The 12,803-nt window shown below is 44.7% G+C and overlaps 1 protein-coding gene across 3 annotated transcripts in view; it reads left to right on the top strand.

Moving 5' to 3' along the window:
• AAGAB (alpha and gamma adaptin binding protein) overlaps positions 1–12,803 on the top strand; it is a 272,788-nt gene that overhangs the window by 241,686 nt on the left and 18,299 nt on the right. For all 3 annotated transcript variants that reach the window (XM_029950226.1, XM_029950227.1, XM_029950225.1), the window contains one exon: positions 1,476–1,559. In XM_029950226.1, the coding sequence (XP_029806086.1) occupies positions 1,476–1,559 (84 nt within the window). The remainder of the gene's footprint in view (positions 1–1,475; positions 1,560–12,803) is intronic.

Genomic DNA, 12,803 nt, shown 5'->3' with positions numbered 1-12,803 from the left:
ATGTGATTAAATCCTCCCTAGAAGTTGTAAAAACTAAAACTCTGTGCTTTGTATACATGTATTCTAACACCAGGTATGAGACGTCATGCTTATTTGGATTAACTTTCATCTAATTAGTTCTGGCTCTTTATTTCAGACTCTTTTTTTGGCTTCTGGTTCTGTCACCTGAGGTATTAGTTATTCTTTTATGAACAGAATCATTCATAGGGAAGATAAACCTGCCTTTTATTTCCTCATTTAGATGTGATGGTGATAAAATTTATCACTGTGTTTTCAGTTTAATCCTCGCTGCATTTCTGTTAGGGTTGTAGGTTGGTATTTTTAGGTGGTTCATGCTTGCGTCGGTAGTTACTGAGAGCCTGCTGTCCTTCAGGTGCCGTGTTAGGTGGTGACTTCCGCTAGCCTTGGGGGTGGGGGCGGCTGAGGAGGCGGTTACGTTGTGAATCATCAGTTCCAGAACATCTTTCCTCTAGGAGAGGTGTCTGCAGAGTGGTGTCAGCCCCACTTTTCTTTGAGAGTAGCTTACGTGATTTGCCCTGGATCTGATAGCTAACAAGCCTGAGTTCAGATTCAGATTTTCTGACTCCTGATTCTGTGCCCGGCCAGGCCTCCGGACACAGGTGCTACGTGGGTGGGGCTCTGGAAGCTCTTAGGAGACTTTGTCTTCCAGTGACGTTAAAACCATTTCTGCCATTATTTTTCACATATGATCTTTCATGTACAATTTCCTTTGTACACATGTCTGGAAGTCAAGAGTGTCATCTTCTTGGTATGCTAACTGGGATTACTGCCCTGTTACTTTCAGTAGCATCAATTAAATTCCAGAAGCAGGATAGTACGAATACTAAACCAGCTAAACTAAGTTGTTGGTTTTATTTTAAGTGACCCTTGCCTGTCTCCTGCCTTGCCTGTAGTTTCACTTCTCACCCGTAAACGGTCCTCTCTGATAAGGAAGTTGTTTTCTAAGACCTGTTAGAACCAGTGCCTGCTTTCTGTGGTTCCTAGAAGAAGACAGGCAGGGCATTTACAGGATTTTATGGCACACCAAGGGGGCCTTTCCTGCCTTCAGGAACTCGTTCTCTATAAATAACCAAAATCGATATTTCTAGCGCTATGCCAGGATTGTGTAACTAACAGGAGCTCACATTTTTAGGAGGAGATGAGTGGATTCCATTGGTGAAGTGATAGAGATGACTTTATCATATAAACCTGTTATATTGTGCATTTATTTCATTGTTTTAGCTTCAAGGATATTCTTTCAGGAGCTCTGAGCTCTGTATTTTTTCTCTATTACATAACTCACAATGTAAACTACCAACTAAATAAGCAAGATAATAAGATAATTAAGCCACAGTTATTTAAAAGTATGACTTGGGGGATATATATACACACACGTACATGTATACACACACACGTATATATGTATGTGTGTGTAAATGTTTGTGTAAATATATCTATTTCCCCTCCCTGATTAGATGACTTCCCGGAATCCACAGGAGTAAAGCGAATCATTCAAGCCTTGAATGCAAACGTCTGGTCCAATGTGGTGATGAAGAATGGTAAGTTACTTGGGATTAAAAGTCCTAAGGTTTTTTTTTTTCCCCCTCTTATTCCTTGTAGGCTTCAAATTATTTTGGTATATGTGGAACCATTAGGATTATATGACATGTGTAGATTTGTTCAACTTTAAGTCCCCAGTTGAAGGAAGAGCCAAAAGTAACATTTCTTAAGAATTCATGACATATGTTTAATAGTTAATTCACTAAGGATTTAAGAACCTAGAGCTTCCTTAAAATATGCCTCACTTTGCCTTTGGCTTTGAGAAATACCCCCAAGTATGAACCACGAACCCTGTCCTTAAGGAGCTCATGGTCCAGCCGTGGGACGCAGGTGTGCACTTTGAACACGCTGGGCAGTCAGGCACGGCGGCCTCTGGGGAGCGCTGAGCGGCCCACACAAGCAGTGAACACACGGAGGTCAGAGATGGGTCCTCGCTGTGGGCATGCGTACACAGAGCTTCCCGGTGAGAGCGGGTATCGGCGGTGCCGTTCATGGGATGGTCCAGGTTTGGGTTACTGAAGGGGAGAGTGACAAACAGGGGAGGAAGCATGGCATCAGGAATAACGGTTTTGTGGTCCGTTGTCACTTTAGCGGGTGGAGTTAGCCTGAATGCGAGTCAGGAGAATCTGCAGAATCTGGACTTTTTCCTATAGGAATTGGTGAGCCACTAGTGGTATTTTAACCAGAGTGACGCAGAGAAGTTGGCGTCTTTCAGAGGGTAGTGTGATGGCCTGCGCAGGTGAGTTCGGCGGTTGAAGCAGGTGGAAGTGGAGCCCAGAGTGAGGGGTGGGGCCTGGGCCGATGGGGCGGCCAGTGGCCGAGGGGCAGGACACTGGACCTGAAATGCAGTGTGAAGAGGGTGGGCTGGTTGGCGCACATGAGCCTCGTATAGTCTGTGTTAGTTTGCTCAGGCTGCAGTAACAAAGTACCGCAAACCGGAAGCTTCGGAAGACGGGTGTTTAGTGTCTCACAGCTCCAGATGCCAGGTGTATGAGACCGAGAGCCGGAGGGCCACGTTCCCTCGAAAGCACTAGGGAAGGATCTTTTTGCTTCTCCCTTCTATCTTCTGTCAGGCTTTTGGCTTGTGACCTCCCTGTGTGCCTGTCTGTGTGCAGATTTCTTTTTTGTGTAAGGACAGTAGTCATAGTGAGTTGGTGGTCCACTCTACCTCAGTATGACTTCATCTTAACTAATGAAACCTGCAAATAAGGTCACATGCGGAGGTTTTAGGAGTTAGAACTCATGGGAATTTGGTGGGGAATACAGTTCAACCCATAACGTAGTCCTTTAGGAATTGCGGATTGCGTGGGCTGTTTCCGTCTTTTAGCACCTGGCTGTCTCAGCAAGTGTGCTGACAGGTGAAACCCTACAGAAAGCGATGAGAAAAACCCTGTTTACATGGAGCTTACCCCCTCTCCCCTGAGACAGAAGAGTCAAGGAGAAGATCAGTTTTATAGAAGCAAAATATTTCTTCTCCAGTTTTGGCGGACACTTCAGTGTTAAGTGAGATTCAGGCCCTTTAGTTTGCCTGAGATCTGAATTGATCCATGGCATCATTGGAGAGACTCCTTCCCCTTTTCCTCCCCTCTGTCCTTCCTCTTCCTCACTCCATTCTTTCTAGGGGAACCTAAAGTGTCTGTTGTGTTCAACTGCAACAATTGATTTTACTTTTTTGCAGTAACAATCAAAATAAGGCCCTGTTGGGGCACCTGGGTGGCTCAGTCAGTTAAGTGTTGGGCTTCGGCTCTGGTCATGATCTCACGGTTCGTGGGTTCAAGCCCCGCGTTGGGCTCTGTGCTGACAGCTAGCTCAGAGCCTGGAGCCTGCTTCAGATTCTTTGTCTCTCTCTCTCTCTCTGACACTCCCCTGCTTGTGCTGTCTTTGTCTCTCAAAAATAAATAAAAAACATTAAAAAAAAGATAAGACCCTGCTATCTTTAGAAAAAAATCAGGAGATGAAGTACCTGGGTGGCTCAGTGGGTTAAGCGTCCAGCTTTGGCTCCAGTCATGGTCTCACAGTTCATGGGTTCAGGCCTCACATCGGGCTCTGTACTGACAGCTCAGAAACTGGAGCCTGCTTCAGAGTCTGTGGCTCCCTTCTCTGCCCCACCCCCATTCTGCCTGTTTTTCTCTCAAAAATAAATTTTAAAAAATTTAAAAAGAAGAAAATTGGGAGATTTTAGCCTATGTTGTGACCTCCCCGTTACCCAAACAAACTCAGATGGAGGCTTGGTCCTTCTCATTCCCCCACCCATCAGGTCCTTGTTGAGCCTTTATCCTGGGCATTGCTGTGCACTGTGTTCACTGTAGAAATACGTCTAAGGTATGGTACGTAAACTGCGTCAATTTGGAGTCAGATTATATTTAGTGGTGCTCATGAAGACATATGGGAACTATTCTCAGAGAAAGCTTATTTGGCCACAATCATCTTCTGAAAAATCTGCCCCCTCAAAGTTCATGTGTCAGAGAACTACTGCCTCGTAATTTACCCGTACGGCTGTACATTCCGAAGCTGGACGGAACACACTGTGGTCCTTTGGAATTATGGTCAAAGGTACTTTCTGTTCTACTTGTTTTAGACACTAGACAATATTCTTAAGAGAATTGCAGAGCACAGGGGCTGTGGCTATTTCATGGCTCTTTGCCTCGAGATGTCAGCCTTCTTCTCTTCTCCTCAGTGTTGGTACACTGATGTGCCATTAACGAAAACCCAAAACATTGCCACCAGCTGAATTCCAAGTTTAAGAGGATCCTGAACTATGTGGTATGAAGGAAACGTAAACTCTTCTCTCTCTAGGAGGAGCCCTAGATATGGAAATGCAGTGACATTTGGATGCAACCCAGGTCTTAGGAAGCGGTGTGCAGGTCCCTCTTGTGGAGCCGCATAAATTCAAGGCCGAGCTCTGTGTGGCTGTGGGGTGGGACCTGTTACTCTTCTAGGGTGACCGGCTTCCTGTGCTCTCTGCAGAGCCTTGCTTTGCTGGTGGTCTCAGTGCCCAGTGAGCTGCTCCTTCCTCCCCGCAGGCTTTTCTGGAATGTCTGCTAGCAGGTGCTCAGACTGGTTAATTTGTCTCTTGGGGAACTCCTCCTCTAGATTTCTTTCACCCCTGGCCTTTCTCTTTTTCTTCTTCGGTTTCTCTCTTACTTTAAAAAGTTATGGTTAAATATACATAACATAGGCGCGCCTGGGTGGCTCAGTCAGTCAAGCATCCGACTGCAAGAGAGGTAGTGTACCTAATTTACCCAAACCTCTAAAGGTAGTTGCCAGTAAAGAAACTTTCTCATTTGTGAACATAGATGCCATGATTTTGATGAAAATGTTAGCACTTAACTACTATAACACACAGCCTCATATATTATTACATTGTAATGAAATCTCTCCTTTACTGCTGTTTCTCTGAAGAATCAAGCAACAGTTTCCAGTCCTCCCGCTGCCCACTCAGTTATGTGACTTTAGATCTCATTTTCTCTGGGCTTTATTTTTAATCTAGAAAACGAGGTTGGCCCCCATGCATGGCTCCCAGCTCTGGCCGCACATTTGAATCACCTGAGACACTTGTACAAGCCGTGGCTCACCCAGACGTTTATCTAAGGGCAGGGCGGCTACAGTGTATATTTTAAGTGCCTCAGGAATTCACATATGCAGCCTTGGCTGACAACCACTGACGTACATGATAGTCATCTAGTTCTAACTTGTAAGAGCCCGTGCTTTGCCCAGGGGAGTGAACGAGGCGTTTTGACAGCAGCATTAGCCCTGACTGACTTGCTTTCTCCCATTCTTAAATTGTGGCACATTTGCAAGTCACTCCTCTGACGAACAAAGCCCGAGGGAAAAGGCAGGACAGCCCAGCATAGAGTCACCTAGAGACAAATGGTGGGCACTGCCTTCTGTACTTCCTAAGTAGCTGTTTCTAGTAGGGGCTCGTATTATGACAAAGGCATCAGTGTTTGTATGACTTAGGCCTCCTTGAGATCTGAAAGAAAGAATACAGCCTTTATAAACAGCTCATTGTCTAGAAGCATGATCGAGACCCCTATGTGTACCTGAGCCATTTGAGTTTTTCTTCTGTCAACCTCAAATCTCTCTCTGGTTCATAATTTAAATCCAGTCTCAAGTTCATTCACGTATTAAAACAATATTTATTGGGACGCCTGGGTGGCTCAGTCGGTTGGGCGTCCAACTTTAGCTCAGGTCATGATCTCGCAATCTGTGAGTTCAAGCCCCATGTTGGGTTCTGTGTTGACAGCTCAGAGCCTGGAGCCTGTTTTGGATTCCGTGTCTCCCTCCCTCTCTCTGCCCCTCCCCAGTTCACGCTCTATCTCTCAAAAATGAATAAATGTTAAAAAAATGTTTTTAAAGTATTCGTTGAATAGTACATCTCGTGTGCCAGGCATTGTCCCACGTGCTTGGAGTACATCAGCGAACAAAATGAGCCCAAATTTTTGTCCTTGTGGAGTTTTCATTTGGGTGGGAGGCAGTAGCCAATAGACAACACAATTAGTAAAGCGTATAGTATGCTAAGGAGGTGATAAGTGATATGGAAAAAATACTAAAGCAGGCGTGGGGGATTCAGACTGCCAGACAGACTGAAGTACTGGGTGGTCACAGCTGGTCTCCTTGGGAGCTTGAGATCTGAGGAAGGAGGTGAGATGCTTCGCCCTGTGGACATCTGGGAGAAGAGCAGGGCCGACATGGGGACTGGGGCGGCAGCAGGCCCTGCGGCGGAGGCGTGCCTGGTGCACTTGAAGAATATCAAGGAACACACAGTGGCTAAAGGGAGAAGGTCAGAGGAAGTGGAGGATCAGATTATTTAAGGCCTAGGCCATCAGCGTAACTTTCATGTTTACTCAAAGTCAGCTGGAAGCTGTGCAGGTCATTGACTAGAAGAGTGACATGATCCACCTTTAGGTCTAAAAGGATCCCCGTAGCCGCTGTGCGGAGAAACGGCGTGAAGGTGAAGAGGAACCAATGAGACCTCATCCGGGTCACTGAGGTACTCCAGGTGAGGGACAGCGGCGGCCTGGAGCGGAGTCGTAGCAACGGAAGATTAAGAACAGGTCAAATTCTGACTGTATTCTGAGGTCAGGCTCGCATGATTTCCTGATGGTTTGGATGTGAGACCTGAGGGAAGGAGAGCAGTCAGGACTGCAGGATCTGGGCCTGGGCGATCTGAGGGAGAGACTGCCGTCAACAGCAATGAGGAGGCTACAGACGGAGCAGACTGTGAGGGGCGGGGTGACATAAGCGTCATTCAGCGTTGGACATGTTAACTTTGAGATGGCTACTAGACTTCCAAGTGGAGATGTCAAGCAGCCAGTGGATAGATGTGTGGAGTTTCAGGAGAGAGGCATAGGGATGGCCCAGAAGAAATCGCCAAGGGAATAGACGTAAATAAAGTGGACCAAGGACTTAGCCCAGGGACAGTCCAACATCAAGTGAAGAGAAGGAACCAGCAAAGGGGAGTGAGGAAGAATGACCAGCGAGGTAGGAAAATCAAGAGAGTAGAGTCCTAGAAGTGAAAGTGGAGTGCCCTGAAGATGGAGGGAGTGGTCAGCCATGCCTAATGCTGTTAATAGGTCAGGTAAGGTGAGAACTGAGAATTGACCTCTGGATTTAGCAATATGGAAGGTCACTAGTGACCTTGAAGAGAACAGTTTTGGGGAAGTAGGTGTAAGAGATACTGGGAGGAGAGAAATTGGAGATGGTGAACTATAAACCTCTCTTGAAATTTCAGTGAGAAGGAGCAAAGAAATAGGTGGGAGCTGCTGAGAAGAGTGTGGCTGAGTTTTATTATTTAAAAAATTTTTAAGTTTTTTTTAATGTTTATTTTTGAGAGAGACAGAGTACAAGTGGGGGAGAGGCAGAGAGAGAGGGAGACACAGAATCTGAAGCAGGCTCCAAGCTCTGAGCTGTCAGCACAGAGCCTGTTGTGAGGTTCGAACCCATGACTGTGTGATCAAGACCTGAGCAGAAGTCGGACGTTTAACCAACTGAGCCACTCAAGCACCCCAAGTTTTATTATGTTTTTAAGATCAGAGTATGTTCCTAGGCTGAAGGGAAAGATCCAGTGAAGAGCAAAAAGCTGATGATGTCGGAGAGAGAAAGGAGAATTGTTGGCGTTATGCCCTGGAGTAGGTGAGGGGTCAGTTCCAGGAGGAGCAGAGGGGTCTGGACAGGTGGAGAGAGTGGATCTTCGGAAAGAGGCTGGAAGGGAGTGTGTTGCTGAGTGGGGGGGATAATGGTGTGGAAATCTGTGGAAGTTTTTTCTGATCGCTTCAGTTCTCAGTGAACTAGCAAGCCAGGTTTTCAGCTGAGAAGCCAGAAGGAGGTAGCATTAGGATCTGAGGAGGGAGAAGAAAATACGGAAGTCCTCTAGGAAAGAGAAGGTGAACCTAGTGATGTAAATAAAGTAAGTTTGCCAGACAGCACCGAGGGGCTTGCTAGGAATTTGGTACGATAAACTTAAAGTGAAACCAGGCAACGTGTGTGTGTGTGTGTGTGTGTGTGTGTGTGTGTGTGTGTGTGTGTGTTTTCCCCATCTACCTTGAGCTATACGGACACTTGAATGGAGTAATCAGTTGTGCTTTTACAAGCAAGGGCATCCCTGCAAGAAAGATGATGCAAGGAATTAGTGTATATGAGAGAGTAACTGTGGTGCTTGTGGAATTTAAACTGGGCAAGAAAGGGAGGGAGAGAATGGTGGGGGTAGGGTCAGTGCAAAGGTGATAGTTTTGAGGTGCCAGTGGAGTCTAAGAATAGTTAGATTGAGACACTGTCAGGACGGAGTGGGTGGAAAGGTGGGTGGTGGTCAGAGAGTGGGATGCGTGAAACTGGGATTGTGCGGGGGTAGTAGCTCTGGGTAATGAGGTCCTAGGGCACGACTGGGTCAGGCAGAGGACAGCGGCAGTAAGAGAGATTCAGTGAACTGAGAGATCATTGGAAGAATCATCTGTATGTCTATTGAACTTGCTAGGAATTCAGGCAGTAGTGTTGGAGACAATGACAGCGAGCCACTGATTAAAACTGTGAAGAAATGAGGGGAGAATGGTGGGGGAGCTGTTGGGTGATGGTAGCGAAGTTCTTAGACACTTGCCTTCAAATAAGGATCGTCTTTGTGGAAGTATCATTATGCTTTTATATTTGGAGAGATTTTAGGAGTAATCGAATCCACCGATTCTCCACTGAGACCCACCGGAGTTATGGGAGCGCGTGTCACATGCCCTGCACACCCTTGGAGACCCTCGCCCAGCTCCGAGTAAGCCTGCACTCCCGGTTGGTTGATAGGATGATGAATCTCTCAACTACACTGGATTAGCAAACTGTTAGGAGGGGCGCCTGGGTGGCTCAGTCGGTTAAGAGTCTGTCTTTGGTTCGGGTCAGGATCTCACGGTTTGTGAGTTCAAGCCCACATGTGCTGTAAGCAAAGCACACTTTGGATCCTGTGTTCCCGCCTCTCTCTGCCCCCTCCTGCTCGTGCACACATGCTCTCTCCTAAACTGTTAGGAATTTTTGAGCTAATCTCTTCTATCCAGTACAGGAATGGCTTCTATGGCCCCATGACCATACTTTCTTTTTGGCTGAATGCTTCAAGTAACAGGTCCTTCAGTACTTTGTGAAATTTTCCTAGAAGCAATTAATTTCATAGAGAAATCAAAGAACTGTGTTATTACTTAGCAGATAGGATATTTTTTTACGCTGGTAATTTGGGAAAGGACACTTGCTTTACTTTGTCATGGAGTGGTGAAAATGTTCTCTCTGGATGATGTATGGTCCCTGCTTCGCCCTGTTACTGGCTTTCACTTTGATCACTCTTCTTCCTAGTCTTTCTAGGAGGTGAAGAAAGCTCCTTCAACACTGGAAAAAAATTTAGCTCAGGGCTACTAAAGTGATCAAGGGGAGGGGAAGAATGGAGATGTCTCAAGTAATAAGTTTGGAAAAACTAAAGCTGAGAAGAGATTTAATTGGAATCTGTAGTCTAGGGCATATATAGGGTAGATAAGACTTGATTTCCCAAATCCCAGATTACTATAACTTAGGGACATTTCCTAAAGCTCAAAATGGTTTCCCAATTACAAATAAAATGAAAGCATTATTGAACATAGCAGGAGGTAGTTTATGGAGCACGTGGCACTAAGAGATGATCCAAGCAGAAAATAGATATGGTTCCAAAAGGGACTGCGATGAATTCTCATGAATGATGGTTGATTCTGTTCAAGTGGAGAAGGCACTTTACCTGAAATGTTAAGACTGTTGTCTTGGAGAGCAATCATGTTTTTCTTTCCAGTACTTTTTAAGCGGTATTTTTTCTATCAAGTCTTCTGCTGGGTGGGTTGACTCATGTTCTTGAATTTTGTAGAATTTAAAAAAGGGCATGGTTTTATTTGTTTTAGGATAGTGTCTGTGAATTAGCCAGGTGAAGGCACGTAAAATGGAGAATCTCCTTGCGTGCACCTTCCTTTTACAGATGGGGAAAGTGAGGCCCCAGGGAGGAGAGGGGACTTGCGCATTCTCACTTGCCTAATAGTGAGTCAGTAGCTAAGGTAGGACCAGACGGCAGGTTTCCTGACCAGGGTTGTTGTGTGTTTTTCCATTGCAGTGTGTTGATTTACGTTATTGGCTGGTTAGAGGAATGAACGGAGGTTAAATAATTTACCCAGGCCGCATGGGAGTTATTGGCAGAGCCAGATGAGTTCATTTCCTACAGAGCCCGCCCCCCCCCTCCCCTCACCTGGGCGGTCTGGCCTGAGTAAGATTTCAATGAGACAGACTGGAAGTAATGATCATATCTGAAATTTGGACATTCTTGCTTATTGCATTTAAAATGAATCCTTTTAGGGGTGTGTGGATGGCTCAGTCAGATAAGCATCTGACTGTGGCTCAGGTCATGATCTCACAGCTCATCAGTTCGAGCCCCATGTTGGGCTCTGTGCTGACAGTGTAGAGCCTGGACCCTGCTTCAGATTCTGTGTCTCCACCTCTCTCTCTGCCCTGCCCCTGCTTGCTCGAGCTCTCTCTGTCTGTCTCTCTTTCTCTTTCAAAAATAAACATTGGGGCACCTGGGTGGCTCAGTCAGTTGAGCATTCGACTTCAGCTCAGGTCATGATTTTGTGGTTCGTGGGTTCGAGCCCTGTGTCGGGCTTTGTGCTGACAGCTCAGAGCCTGGAGCCTGCTTCAGATTCTGTGTCTCCCTCTCTCTCTGCCCCACCCCCACTTGTACTCTTTCTCTCTCTCTCTCAAAAATAAATAAAACATTAAAAAAATTTTTAAACATTAAAAATAAAACATAAATCCTTTTAATTTAATTTTAGAGTTTTATTTTAAATTTTATGTTTTTTAATTGAAGTATGGTTGACGTACAATGTTAGTGGTTTTAGGTATACAACATAGGGATTCAGTGAGCCTGTACTTATGCTGTGCTCTCCCCAGTGGAGCTGCCGTGTGTCACCATACAACACTGTCACAGTGTCACTGACTATATTCCCCATGTGCTGGACCTGATATCCCCATTATCCATTCCAGAACCGGAAGCCTGTGCCTCCCACTCCTTTTCTCCCATTTTGCCCATCCTCCACACCCTCACAGCCATCAGTTTGTTCTCTGTACAGACGAGTCTATTTCTGCTTCTTGTTTGTTTTGTTTTTTGGATCCCACATCTAAGTGAAATCATATGGGACTTGTCTTTCCCTTTCTGACTCATTTCATTTAGCATAATACCCTCTGAGTCCATTCATGTTGTCACACATGGCAAGATTTCATTCTTTTTTATGGCTGAGAAGTATTCCATTGTGTACGTATACCACATCTTTATCCATTCATCTGTCCCAGTGTGTACAGTGGGTTACTTCCATATCTTGGCTGTTGTAAATAATGCTGTAGTATACAGAGGGGTGGATGTCCCTTTCCAAATGAGTGCTTCTGTTTTCTTTGGGTAGATATCCACTAATGGAATTACTGGATCATACGGTATTTGTATTTTAATTTTTTAAGGAACCTTCCTACTGCTTTCCACCTGACAATACCAACTAACATTCCCACCAGCTGTGCCTGAGGCTCCGCTTTTCTCCACATTCTCGCCATTGCTTGCTGTTTCTTATCTTTTTGATTCTAGTGTTCTGACAGGTATAAGGTGATACCTCATTGTGGTTTTGATTTGCATTTCTCTGATAATTCACACTGATATGGAGCATCTTTTCATGTGTCTGTTGGCTTAGGAAAATGCCCATTTTTAATCAGATTGTTTTTTGGTGTTGAGTTGTAGAAATTTTTTATATATTTTGGCTATTAAGCCCTTCTCAGATCATTTGCAAGTATCTTTTGCCAGTTAGTAGGCTGCCTTTTTGGTTTTTTGTTCATTTCCTTCACTGTGCAAACACTTTTTGTGTTGGTGTGGTCCCAGTAGTTTATTTTGTTTTTGTTTCCCTTGCCTGAGGAGATGTATCTAGAAAAAGGCTAATGTCAGAGAGATGAGTGCCTGTGTTTTCTTCTAGGAGTTTTATGGTTTGGGGTCTCACATTTAGATCATTAATCCATTTTGAGTTTATTTTTGTGTATGGTTTTAAAAATGGTCCAGTTTTCATTCCTATTTATGTAGCTGTCCAGTTTTCTCAACCCCGTTTATTGAAGAGATTATCTTTTCCCCATTGTGTACCCTTGTCTCCCTTGTTGCAGACTAATTGACCGTATCAGCCTGGATTTATTTCTGGGCTCTCTATTCTGTTGTGTTGATCTATGTGTCTGTTTTTGTGCCTGTGCCATATTGTTTTGATTGCTACAGCTTTGCAGTATATCTTGAAATCTGGGATTGTGATTCCTCCAGTTTTGTTTTTTCTTAAGATTGCTTTGGCTGTTGGGGGTCTTTTGTGGCTCCATAATAATTTTAGGATTAACTTTTAGTTCTGTGAAAACTGCTGATGGTATTTTCATAGGGATTGCACTGAATCTGTAGGATGCTTTGGGTTGTGTGGACATCTTAACAATATTAACTCTTCAAACCGTGGGCACGGAGTATCTTCATTTCTTTCTCTTGTCGTCAGTTTCTTTTATCAGTGTTTACATTTTCAGAGTGCAGGCCTCTCACTTCCTTGGTTAGGTTTATTCCTAAGCATTTGATATTTTTGGTGCAATTGTAATTAGAATTGTTTTCTTAATTGCTGTCTCTGCTACATTATTATTAGTGTCTAGACATACAACCAAGTTCTGTGTATTAATTTTGTATCCTGCAACTTTACTGGATTCATCTGTTG

The sequence above is a fragment of the Suricata suricatta genome, chromosome 9 (assembly GCF_006229205.1).
Source record: "Suricata suricatta isolate VVHF042 chromosome 9, meerkat_22Aug2017_6uvM2_HiC, whole genome shotgun sequence".
Taxonomy (NCBI): Eukaryota; Metazoa; Chordata; class Mammalia; order Carnivora; family Herpestidae; genus Suricata; species Suricata suricatta.
This window is presented reverse-complemented; position numbering and strand designations above follow the sequence as displayed.